The sequence below is a fragment of the Mus caroli genome, chromosome 5, assembly GCF_900094665.2.
Source record: "Mus caroli chromosome 5, CAROLI_EIJ_v1.1, whole genome shotgun sequence".
NCBI classification, from domain to species: Eukaryota; Metazoa; Chordata; class Mammalia; order Rodentia; family Muridae; genus Mus; species Mus caroli.
In genome coordinates, this window is record NC_034574.1 from 135,257,629 (window position 1) to 135,271,104 (window position 13,476).

The following is a 13,476-nucleotide window of genomic DNA, read 5'->3' on the forward strand; positions in this document are numbered from 1 at the left end:
TGTAGACCAGGCTGGCCTCAAACTCAGAAACCCGCCTGCCTCTGCCTCCCGAGTGCTGGGATTAAAGGCGTGGCCACCACGCCCAACTCTTTCCATATTTTGGGGGGACTTACTTTCTTTCTCAGCATGATCAGCCACATCTTCACGGTTGCATGAAGCCATGGCTTGTTTGACGTCACAGATTTAGGATTCTTACCACAAGAAGGTGGCACTCCCTCGTACCCGGACTGATGGTCGGTCAGGTTTCTATGTGCGTTGTTCTAACTTTGGGCTATCACCTCTCAAGAGTGCACTTGTCTCTTGGTTACCATCAGACAAGAGGCTCCTGGACTTTTCTGCCACCATATAACACATATTGGAAAGTACTGTTTGTACACGGCACACTGCAGGTAACTAGAGGGTAGACAGGGTCCTCAATGAAGTAGATGAACCACCGAGATGAAGCATATCAATACTCACAGCATGATGTAAAGATCAAAGAGTGGAAAAAGTAACACCCTGTGTGGGGGCCTGTGGTGGAATGCCCATGCTATTGTTCTATTAGAGTTGTTTATTGAGATGGTCCCATTAATTAGCCCAGGCTGGCCTCGAACTCTGGAATCTCCTATCTCTACTTCTTGAGTGCTAGGATCAGAGGCATACATCACCATATCTGGATTTTTTTCTTTGTGTGTATGTGTGTGTGTGTGTGTGGGGGGGTGAGTGTGTGAATGTGGGCACACGTGCCACAGTTAGAATATAGAGATCTTGAGGTCAAGTTTCAGGAATCTGTTCTCGAATTCCATGGTGGGTCCCAGGGATTGAACTCACATCACCAGGCTTTTACAGCAAGTACCTTTACCTTCTGAGCCATCGTGTTAGCCCTGGCTTGTCACTGAGTTCTAACTTAGAACACTACAGTCATATGTTAATACTTAGAAATAGATCCACCCTTGTTTTCTTGACGGCTACACATGCCCAGTACTTCCCTAAGAACGGGGTGCATTTGCTTGTTGTTGAGTAGAGGGGTCCATGATAAATGGCCATGCGATTATTGTGGCCAATGCTTGTTGGGGGTGGGGATAGTGACAAATCCAGCCTGAGCCATCTGGTGCTGTATTATCTATCTCTTCACTCTACAGGGCAGAGTTAAGTGGTTGTGACAGAGACCATACGGCTTCCCAAAGCTGAAACTCTTCACTAGCCGCCCTTCAGAAGAAGAGTTCAGTAATCATTATGTTAGGCTGCCCAAAGGCTCAGTGTTAAAGAACTGACTTTAATGCTGTGTGCTAATGACATACTTGGAAGGTTGTTCATTTTGCTTTGCTATTTTCTGTTGCAGTTAAGCGATCTGGGGCAAGCATGTCATAAAGCACCCTCCTTCCCTAGAAAGTCTCTCCTATCATTAATGTGGGGCCCCCACCCCCATGCAAACCTTTTCTCACTTGCACCCCATGTCCTCACATTTTGATATGTTCCTTCAATCGCAGCAGCAGCTCCCCAGCCCCAGGCCGACAAGCTCCACCTCCCTGCAGCTCCTCCCTCCCGGTCCTCCTCCAGCTCAATAATCTCAGTATGTTCAATACCTCAATACGGACAATCTCCACTTCCCAGAAGCTCTGCCTCCTCCTAGACCCTTCTCTCCTCCACACTGACCATCTCCACTTAAGGAGTACACCCCTGCCCCTCCCCAAGCCCAGCGTATCCTTTCAGGTCCCACTAAACAGTCTGGTCAGCAGCTCCCAAACTCAAGTCATCCTCCACCTCAGCTTCCCAAGGGCTATGCTTACAGCCCTGGCACCCACCATGCTCACTCCCTTCCTGTCTTCCTTTCAAAGTCTTTCCTTTTGACATTTGAACCCTTTGTGTGTCCTCCCCAGGCACTATACCCTGTGCTTTCCATGTCATACAGTCACCCACCAGCCCTGCCACCTCCTTCAGAACAGTGGAGAAGTTCTGGGTCCAGGGATGCAGCTCTATGGCAGAGCGCTTGCCTTGTGCATATAAGGCGTTGGGTTCCATCTCAAGAACCCTACAAAAAGAAAAAGGACATCTGAATTCTTAGATCAGACTTAAACATCTGGCCATGTTTTAGTTCCAGGTTGTTTGGTATTTATTTTTATTGTGTTTGTAATGGAGAAATACATTATCTGTTTTCAAAATTGTGCTCGAAAATACAAGGAGTACAGATACCACGTAACAGAAAACTCTAGTCAGGAGACGCTATGCACATCACATGAAAAAATAGTCTGGTATTCACGTAATAAAAACTAGACTTCAAAAGCCCCAAGTTTCCAGCTTGGTTTAAAAAAAAAAGGCATATTTACACAAAACATTTAATAAACATTTTTCCAGTGTGTAAACAAAATGAGGAGACTAAATTTGTGCCTGGCCGTCTCCAGCAGACACCATGGCTGTTTGGAATGCAGGAGCCATGCACTTTCTTATGCTGGTGGAAGGGCAGGGTGAACATGCACAGAGCAGAGGTGTGACAGACAGAGGTCCGGCAGTCTGGTTATCAGAAAGTCTCAATTACTGCTTAGTTTAAAAGGGAAAAAGACTATAGTCCAACACTAAAAATTAATCTAGAAGGACAAGAAGGGTTAAACAATTCTGACTTGACATGGGAGAAAACAGGCAGAACAGAAAGGAGTTTTAGAGGGAAAGGGAGAGACAGACCTGGATGCTTGGAAGAGCTGTTTAAGTTTGCTGTATCTGGATTAAGAAGACTAAAGCTATCATTCAGTAACATCCTTTGGCCTTCATAGTTACTACATCCGGGCACTCTGCGCCTTTATTGAGAAGCAGCTCTAATTTATAGTATCCCTGAGACTTGGTAAAAGAGTAGAAAGCTGACTAGATGTCAAGAGCTTTGTGGAAATTATTTTTTTGTATGACTGTACACATATAATCTGATCAATTTTGGTACTACATTAAAATAAAACATGGCTTAAAGTTCTTAAGAGTAAAAAATGTCTTTTTGCCTACATATTTAAAATTGGAAACTAGTTTTCTTCCAAAGCAGATACTCTGTGATCTAGAAAATCTCACATCCATGGAGATCAAGAACAGAACACTGACCCAAGTTTTCCTGAGATATTTTAACCATGAAGTCAGAATTTGATGTTTTGTGTCATGTGGCCAAAATTCTTTTGTATTTGCATTACGATTTAGATATTAATATTCTGTACTTTTAAGAAGCAGCATGCATGCATGCTTAATGCAAAGAGGATGATGAAGTTTTTGTTTGAGGACAAACGATTAAGGAAAAGGGAATGTGGAACTGAGAAAATTCCTAGCTGCGGATTATACATTCTTCCAAACAACTCTACAGATAAAGCCCATATACCATTTCTTGATCTTGTCCCACAGAAAGCAAATACTTAGTAACTGTGGTCTTGATGTCAAATGAATGCCCTCGGAGATTACATTCCACCTTAGGGCGTAGACGCCTCCTGGGGACTGCGATGCATATCTCACGCTTTCTCAAGTATATTCCTATAAAAATAGCATGCAACTTTAAGATTAGTAAAGGAACCTTTTCGGGGAGGGAAAAAGGTGAAAATTCACCAAAGTGGAAAGTCAAAAATTAGTTCTAGTTCCTAATGGAAAAAATTTAAATCCCATAAAGTCCTAAAATAGGGGTTCTGATAGCTTGTACTGCAAATCTCCCAACAATGGATCAAACATAAATCCAATTCTAATGTCAGTCAAGGACAGAAATGAATACAGCGGGAAGGGATTTTCCTCTTTTCTAATCAGAGCTCTCTGAAATAATGTAACTACTGTCAACATGCTAATGGTCCGAGGCATGAGTAACAGTACTTCTGGCTTTGCATGCTAATCTGGACTTCAAGATTAGGCCAGCAAAAAAAGTTACTAATGGAGTATGAATCTATTTTGAGTCAAATCTAGTCTGGTTCCCTCATTTTCCTTTAACATCCGAAAGCGACAAGTTCAATTTGCAAGAATTTGTGTAAGGGCCTTTGAGGTAGTTTCTATCCATTCAATCTGTTTTATTGAACTCTCAATAAAAGGAATAGGATCTCTAGGAAAAACAGGGATACCGGGCTTATCTGTTCCCAGGTGTTTCCTGAGAGGCCAACAGAGAAGCTGCTGAGTAGTGTCTAAGCTGGACTCATCTATCTGGTTCCTTCCCTTCTGTTGGGTTTCTTGTTTCTTTCCTTTATCAGGTGAGACTGTCTTCTAGACTCCTAGTATAGGATTGGGTATGTTCGTTGCTGTATTTCCTGAAGGTCTAGATGGATGGTTTACCAGATGTGTCGAAGAAACCACTCTGGTCATTGTAGGCTTAGGTGGTGGTGAAATGGTAGGTTGTGAGGGAATCTGAGGGATGCTTTCACTCAGTGCAATTCCTGAGCTTTCTATGGGATTCACATGCTGCAAGGAAACATCAGGAAACTGTATGTTAGTCACAGATGCTGCCATAACAGCCAGAGCAGGACTGTTTCTGCCCTGAGGGTTTCCAGTCAGTGGACCTGTCTTCATAGTGCCAGTAGGTGAAGGAGCAGTCATGCTGTTTTCACTGTCTATAGACAAGAGAAGGCTGCTGTCATTCACAGCTGTCAACCTTACACTTTCTGTTAAATGTGTTTCCTTTTTCTGAAGAACATGATTTGGAAGTAGCTGATGAAGTTCCTTCCTTCTTAGATGCATTGCAGCAATCTTCATATCCATCTCAAACATCTTACTATTTATTGCTTGTCTGTACACTGTATCTGTGAAAGACTGAATATCATAGGTGAGATCAATACTGAGAATTTCAGAGTTTTCTGGCTTCTTCAACACTAACCCGATCACCCACATAGTACGAAATTCTTCCTTGTCAGCAGTTTCTTTTGGTGCTGGAAATGACTGAGGATTCACATGAGCCAGAGTAATGAACTCATTCTTTTCCAGGCTCCCAACCAGAATTCGGATCTTTGATTCCACCAAGCCCACCCACTCTAAATGTTGTTTCTCTGTTGGCGCACTTGCCAGAAGTACAATATAATGCTTGTATTTTTGAAAAAAGCTTGGAGCTTCAAAAAGTTTGGACCATTCTGCCTTATTCAGCAGAATTTCATGTGTGATAGCAAGTCCTTGCTTAAACTCCTCAATCATGACCATCCTGGTTGAAACAGACACATTGTACGTGGAGTTCTGCTGTGGGTATGCTGGTGTAATTATAGGCATAAGATGGTACCTGTCACTAGGATTCACTCTTGGGTCCCATACAGGCAAATTAAGATTTCGTTCTTCTGGTTCTTTTAACAACACTGGATTTGGCCATTCCCACTCAGAAAACACCAAGAAAAATTTTCGCACAAGAGTGGATGCTATTGCATTTGGGTAAAGCTGGCAAGTTCTTGCTACTAGCATAGCCCAGGAAACACCTCCAAGGAAACCCAATATATTGGAATAGATGTTGTGGCATTTGGCCCATAATTTGATGGCTCTCAGTGTTAACCTGAAGCTGTCAATGTTTGGTACTAGATGTAAAATTTCATCAGTTACCCGGCAACCGTTAAGGCTTCTTATGCACCTAATATCTAAATTTTTAAGCAGACTATCATCTCGTAGGTCCAAATCTTCTGGAATAGTCTGCAATGCTAATCTTGCAAACAAAATATCAATCTCTATTCCATCAAAACACAGTTTGATAACCGGCACAAAGGCCTCCTCAACAGCTCTTAAATCTTTTACTTCCTCTTGTAGTTTCAATTTGTCATAGAAGGAGGTGAAAAAGTCATTTCGATCCACGTGTCTTGGTGCAACGCACAAAGCATCGATATCTGCACCTTTCGTGTGTACTCCTAATCGGTAAGAGCCGAACGTAAAAATTTTCCCCCCAACATTCTCAATTACAGCTTGTGGAAGATTCCTGCTTTCACTGATTTCTCGGATCCATTCCTTCACCAGATTATTTAATTTCTGCAAAATTAAAATCCTGCGCTGCAGTTCCTCTTCCTCTTCAAACACCCCGAAGGGCTGGAGGGTCTCGATCAGCTTCTGGGTGAGTTCGCGGTCTGTGTCCTTGGGGGCGGCCAGGCTGATGGGGGACGATATGCCGAACTGCTTCGGGGCGGGAGCCGGTTGTTGTGCTCCTTGGGTGGTCACCGCAAATGGCATCATCTCTAGCTCCCGCGCCGCCAGGGCACCTGCCCCGCCACCGCGACCTCGACGGCCTCTGCTCGGCTCATGATCCGAAGGCGCGAGGGGCGGGCTCCTGCCGGCCGGCCCTGTCGGCCCCCGCTCCGCTCCGAGCCCGCCGCCTCAAGCGCTTCCCCTGGTACCCCTCCGGGCCAACATGGCGCCGGGCTCCTCAGCGGTCGCGTTCCAGAACCGACAGCGCACGCACGCACCGGCCGATGCCGCTGCCGCTCTCACGAGATTGGAGGAAATTCTCGCGCTAGAAGGCTTCCGGAAGAGCTCCATCCCAGCCCGTCCTGCCCGGTTCTGAGAAGTCTCTCTTCAGTGCACTGTCCTCTAGCCCCAAGCAGGTTCCAGAGGATGCTCCAGCTAGGCCCAGAGCGACAGTGGTGCTCTCATCAGGCCCTGGTGTCACTTCTTGCGATGGCTTCTACTTTCCCTGGCTCCTGCTGAGAAGTTATCAAGCCAAAACTATGGCCCTTTCGTCGTCTTCTACCAGCCCATACTCAGATTTGTTCTCAGTATCCCACAGTTCCACTGCTGTGTGTGTGCAAGGTGAATATACTCAATTTACAAGGGCGCCCTGGGATCCCTGCATCAGAGCAAGGAGTCCTTTTTATTTCATGGCCTCTAGAAGATTCCCACGCCTATGCTTGGAATATGCTCTTCCCGACATTCTCTTTGTTCTCTTCATTTGGATACAGGATAAACCTTCCCATTCTTCCCGTGCTCCAGATCTGTGCTTGTTCCTGGGTGATGCCAGATCTCCCACTTCTCCATTCTCACTTCAGTTATATATAGTGTGCAGTTGAAGCACCACTGAAGTGCACTATTTGTTTTTGTGGTATTGGGATCCAAGCGCCTCGCACTCTACCACTGAGAGAACCAGCTTACATATTCTTTTAAATACTTACCTCTGTGTTACTGGAAGCATAATTGTTCCAGTTTTACTCCTGTTGCTGACAAAAAAACAAACGAAAAGACAACTTAGGGGTAAAGGGTTTATTTGGCATACAATTCCAGGTTACCGTCAGTTACAGGGAAGGTGAGAAGAACTTAAGATATCTAGCCACATCACACTCAGTCAAGAGCAAATGCACCCATGCCCTGCTTCCTGTCATCCATCTATCTATTTCTCCTGTTTATACAGTTCAGGGTCCCTTGCCTAAGGATGGGAATGCCCACAATGGGCTGGATCTCCTGTGTAAATGAACACTCAGGAAAGTCCCCTACAGACACACCCACAAGTCTACTGGATCTAGGTAATTCCTCATTAAGAATCTCTTCCCAGGGCTGGAAAGGTGGCTCAGAAGAAGGATGGGAGGAGAAGGCACCACTGTTGCTTTTCCAGGATAGGAGAATGGTTCCCTATGATACCTCTGGCCTCTGATGGCACAAGCTTACACATAATTAAAACTTGGAAACTTGGAAAACTTTTTTTTTTCGAGACAGGGTTTCTCTGTATAGCCCTGGCTGTCCTGGAACTCACTTTGTAGACCAGGTTGGCCCGGAACTCAGAAATCCGTCTGCCTCTGCCTCCCGAGTGCTGGGATTAAAGGCGTGCGCCAGACTCGAAAACATTTTCTTTAAAAAAGAACTTTCTAGTTGATTCTAGATTGTGACAAGTTGACAGTTAAAGTTAACCAACACAATTCTCTTGTTCTTTTAAACATCTGTCTCTATTTTGGAGGTGATGCACTGTTTTCATCCTAGCATCTCTTCAAATATGGTGAGCATTCATTAGTATTCAGTAGCCAGTAATGTCTCCGAGAGTCTAATTCTGTAGTGTGCTGTCTTTCATGGATTTCTGGGCATTTTCCCTTTTGTGTCCTCTGATTTTTGTTATGAGCTCATTTGTGGAGAGGCCTGGGATGCCCACATGATGAATATGCTCTTCCAGGTAGGATTTCCTTTGCTTTTGCTAGATGCTCTTGTGCCTACTAAGCTGTGTATGTGATTTCTTTTCTTGCTTTTCTTTTTCTTCTTTGAGAGAGGGTCTCTCTGTATAGTTCTGGATGTCCTAGAGCACAATATGTGGACAAGGCTGGCCTCAAATTCACAGAGATCCTCCTGCCTCTATCTCCTGAGTCCTGGGATTAAAGGTGTGCCACACCTGGTATGACTTTTAATGTTTTATCCACTATAATCCAGACCCAAATACATGTGGGACAAAATGTGCTTTTTAATTCTCAAGAAAGTTTTTAAAGTTTCACCATCCAGAACCCAGGTGGAGAAAGATAACTTTCCTTGTTATCTATGTGCCAGGTAGGTACTCCACATGCTAGCCTCTGGAGAGCCCAGCTTCCTCCGAAAGGAGGGCAGGTCTCAGTGCTACCTTCTTGCCTTTCTAAGGCTTCAAAGGGCTCTGTCTCTCTTGTCCACTGTCAAGCTCAAATTCCTTTTTTATGACTTTATTTTGATTAGAATGTGTCTGTGGATTTGTCGGTGTGTACATTCACCCCCAGCAGCTGTTGTTCCGACAGAGGTGCTGAGACTCAGCACCTCTGCAAGATTGCCATGTGCTTTCAACCACGGAGCCATTGCTCCAGCTCCACGTTTAAGCTTCTTAGTCGTCCAAACTGACAAATGCCTCCCAGAGAAATGACACTTTCATAACCAGTTGAGATCCTGTGCTTCTTCCAGGGAAAGGGTCCGTCAGAGAAGTGTGGCTATGGAGGCATCTCCATGATGCTACATGAGCTCAATCCCTGGAAGCCATATAAAAACTGGGCCTAGCGGGGCACACTTGCAGACGGGATTAGAGAAGGGATACAGACAGATTCCTGTACTGGAAGGCTAGAGAGCCTGCCTGATGGGATGCTGACCAATGAGGTGGACAGCTCCTGAGGATAACACCTGAGGTCATGTCCTAGTTCCCACACTTATGCACTCATGAACACGTGTATATTCACCAACACACATAGATGAACATACAAAATGTCCTGTGACCATAAAAAAAAAAAGCTGGGCATGGTGGCACATGCCTTTAATCCCAGCACTTGGGAGGCAGAGGTAGGTGGATCTCTGAGTTCGAGGCCAGCCTGGTCTACAGAGTGAGTTCCAGGACAGCTAGGGCTATACAGAGAAACCCTGTCTCGAAAAACAAAACAAACAAACAAAAAAACCAAAAGTCCTGTGGTTGATCTTTTTTCTCACAGAAATGTTCTGTATTTGGGGTGGGGTACTAACCTATACATTTGAAAGATAATTTATAGTGTAATGTATTTTCCAGAAATAATCTAATTTTTGGTTACTTCTATGCTGCCCAATCCAATGAACCCAATGATCTTCATTGTTTCTGACCCACAGAATCTTCATGTTTGGCCAACAAGGCCAGAACAACACTATACTTTGTTCCTATTATAACCTGCATATCTCTGGACTCTCTCTACCTTTCTCGGTTTGCCTTTCTGGCTTCTCCTCCATCATTTAGCCTCAGGATGTTGGAGGTCCTCCAGTATCTGCATAAGCCCTCATCCCTCCTCACTGTATGTACACTCACTACCTGCGCACTCTGTCAATTTCCACAGTTTTAATAATACCAACCAGTCTTGGTGGCTTATGCATGTAACTCAGCATTAGAGAGGCTGGAGCAGGAGAACCATGGGATTGAAACCAGCCTGGACTACATAGTGAGTTCTAGGCCAGCCTGGGCTATGAGACTCTATCTATAAACAAATATACTTACAGATTAACATTTTATAATCAGACCCTCTCACCTAAGCAGCAGGTCCATACCACACGACTACAACGTTGTCACCTTGGGTGTCTCAAACTTTTGCCATTTAAAGAGAACACTTGGGTCAGCAAAATGGCTCAAGGGTTTGTAAAAGCACTTGCTGCATAAACCTCAGGACCTAAGTGAGATCTCCAAACCCAGGGGATTGAAAACTGATTCCTGAAAGCTGTCCTCTGACCTCCACATGCATGCCATGGCATGCACATCATATGTACATGATGGATGGATGGATGGATGAATGAATGAATGAATGAATGAATGAATGAGAAAGAATGGTTCCTCCCACTCTTCCATAAGCTGTTTCTTCCTGTAGTCTCCATTTAGAAAATCGAAGTGCCATGGACACTTAATCCTGGGCTTCACTCTTGGCACCTCCTCCTTTCTCATTTTCAACATCCAATTACTTTGCCAACACTGTTGGTTCTCCTCATCCACTTCTCTCTACCTTTAACTGAACTCTAAGCCACACTCTGGCACTGCTCTGGTGAAATTTCTCTCATCAACTCATTACTGACTTTCTACAAGTATTCTGGCCTCAGGATCCAGATGCCACGGTCAAACACTGACTGCCTGGTCTTGCCGTTTGTTTCTTCCTTGTATTAATTTATTTATTTATTTATTTATTTATTTATTTATTGGGTTTTTCAAGACAGGGTTTCTCTGTGTAGCCCTGGCTGTCCTGGAACTCACTCTGTAGACCAGGCTGGCCTTGAACTCAGAAATCCGCCTGCCTCTGCCTCTGCCTCCCAAATGCTGGGATTGAAGGCATGTGCCACCACTGCCCAGCCGTTTGTTTCTTCTTCTCCCTGGCTCTTTGAATAATACTGTTTCTTTGTCCAGAATGTTTTTCCTGCCCCACCAACTGCCCACTGCTCTTCCTCTACCTGGTATGTGCGTTATCATCTTTCACAAAGGCAAGCTTAAAGTTCATCTTCTTAGAGAGAACTTCCTAAACCTATAACTAAATCATTTTTCTTAGTGTTTTCTAAGTTTTTTTTTTTTTTTGGTGTTTGTTTCATTTTTTTGTTTTGGTAAGGGGGATTGAGCCTGGGTCCATTCTAGGCAAATGTGTTAGTACTGAGCTGCACCCCTAGCCCCCGAAATATTTGTAGTTATGTTTCCTGATAGATTCTTTTCTGTGTGTGTGTATGTGTGTGCACGTGCATGTGGTGGGAACACACTTGTGTTACATGAGTGGTGTGCCTGTGTAGGAATGGAGGCATTCTGCCTTATTCTTTTGATTCATAGTCTTCCTCCAAACTCACAATTCTCAGCTAGGCAACAGCACTTGGGTCACAGCATATGCACAAGACCAGGCCTGGCTTGTTATGTGAGCTCTGGGATCCAAACCCGCATCCTCACAGTCATGAGCAAGGTTTCTTAACCCTGGAGTCATCTTTCAGTTCCTTGAGAGATTTTTTTGGGGTGGGGGTTAGGTTCAAGAAAGTGTTCTCTCACTGGGTGTGGTGGCGCATGCCTTTAATCCTAGCACTTGGGAGGCAGAGGCAGGCGGATTTCTGAGTTTGAGGCCAGCCTGGTCTACAGAGGGAGTTCCAGGACAGCCATGGCTATACAGAGAAACCCTGTCTCAAAAAACCAAAAAATAAAAAATAAAAAAAATAATAAAAAAGTGTTCTCTCCTAGCTGTCCTGGAACTCCCTCTGTAGACCAGGCTGGCCTCAAACTCAGAGATCTGCCTGTTTCTGCTGGGATCAAAGGCGTGCACCCCTCTGCCTGGCACCTTGAGAGCTTTTGTTCTCACTGTTATTGCCGATAGCTTCTCAGCTACCTAGGAACCAGATGGGATTGCTTGTGAGCCGGGCTGTGTGCAGCAGCACGCCGAGTGCCTGACACAGGAGTTACTCAGTGGTAGCTAGCAACTGAGCAAGAGAGAAGCAGCAGCCTTCTCACCCAGCCACCCTCACACCACTATGCAGAGCAACCACCTGTCAGTGCTGAGAGAGCCCAGGCTCCGACCACATTGCTTTAGGAAAATGAATGGTTCCTTTTTACATTATGTATCTGTGGCAGGCTGTGAGCTGCATATGTCCCCAGCCTCACAACCCCTTTGTGTTCTACTACAGAGGCTGGGAAGCCAACGTATTTGATGGTCCCATTTCTTCTGCAGCTAGAGGCAGACCTGGGGCACAATTAGCTGTTACCACAACATGCACACCTAATAGCATTTGAGCACACATTAAGGAAAGAAATCTTTGACCCAATAGTACCATGGGAACTACTGGATGCTAACATGGTTCTGATGGAGTAATTAAATAACTAAGAGGTGATTATTGTTAGAAATACTTCAAATGGCTAATGGGCAATGTGGGATCTCTACTACTAATTCCGAATTCACAGCATTGCTCTTACGGTACCTGCTTCAAGCCAGTTCTGGAAAAGGCCTCTTCAGCTGGGGAATAGCTCAGTAGATAGAGGGAATTCGGACCCCAGAACCTATGCACAGAAGCTAGATAAACACGGCAACCTCCTGTGATCCAGCACTCGGGATGCCAGAAGCAGGCCCGCTAGCAAGACTAGCTGGAACTGGTGAGCACTGGATGCATGAGAGGCCTTGCTTACTGACAGAGAGTGGTTGAGACCCAGGATCAGATTCAGGCATCCACACGAATGTACACAGATATGCATGGATGCACCCACACATACATAGGAATATACATATACACGCCACACCTACACACAAAAAGTAAATAAACACGAAAAAGGCTACAGTGTTGTACAGTAGGAAAAAGTATTAAAGCACCAGGTCACTGGGCCAGGGAGATGGCTCTGTGGTTTTCCAGAGGACCCAGGTTCAATTTCCAGCAGCCATACAGCAGCTAACAAGGGTCTGTAACTCCAGAGCATTGATGCCCTCACCTGGCCTCTGAAGGCGCCAAGCATGCATATGATATACAGATATACACATAGGCCAAACACCCAGACACATACATTTTAAAAAAGGAAAGAAAATCTTAAAGCAGTTCATTCCTAGTTGGGGCTGCACTGAAGCGGCAGAGCTCTCATCCAGCACGCATGAGGCTGTGGGTTTGCACCAGGCCCACGAGTCTGCTACTCTGTTATAGACCAGCTACACAACTGCTGACGAATGAACTGAAGAATATTAACTCGGTGTCTCTAAGGCAGTCGAGAGGCTCTGGAAAACGGAAGTTACGAGTTGATTCCTTCATAAGCGACAAGTGACCCACGGGGTTGTAAGCACGCGTTCCCGTCGGAGAAACCCAATGTGTACCACGTGCTAAGGAAAAGGAGAGCTTTGAACTTGATGAGGAAACAGGATGAGAACTTTTCAGTATTCTTTACATGTGTACACACACACACCCTCCACTGCATACCTGTGACATTTCCATTCCCAGGCACACAGTGAAGGACCTGGAGCTCCCCAGAGGCAGCCCGTTTCCTATCCACCGCATACATTTTCCCCAATGTGTGAAATTCTTCCCTAAGTAAAAGCTGTCAGAACCCAAATGGAATCACTGTGTCAAACCTTAAGTAATGAAGTTGGGGATTTACAAGAGAGGACATCTCTCTCTCTCTCTCTCTCTCTCTCTCTCTCTCTCTCTCTCTCTCTCTCACACACACACACA

General features: G+C 45.1%; 2 protein-coding genes across 4 annotated transcripts in view; both read right to left on the reverse strand.

Moving 5' to 3' along the window:
* Positions 1 to 13,476, reverse strand: part of Radil (Rap associating with DIL domain) — a 69,306-nt gene that overhangs the window by 41,571 nt on the left and 14,259 nt on the right. The gene's annotated exons all lie outside the window — the stretch shown is intronic.
* Papolb (poly(A) polymerase beta) lies at positions 3,972 to 6,284 on the reverse strand. Its single transcript, XM_021162364.2, is given in 2 exon segments — positions 3,972 to 4,238; positions 4,240 to 6,284. Coding segments are annotated over 2 exon segments (1,920 nt in total). The 5' UTR covers positions 6,115 to 6,284; the 3' UTR covers positions 3,972 to 4,193.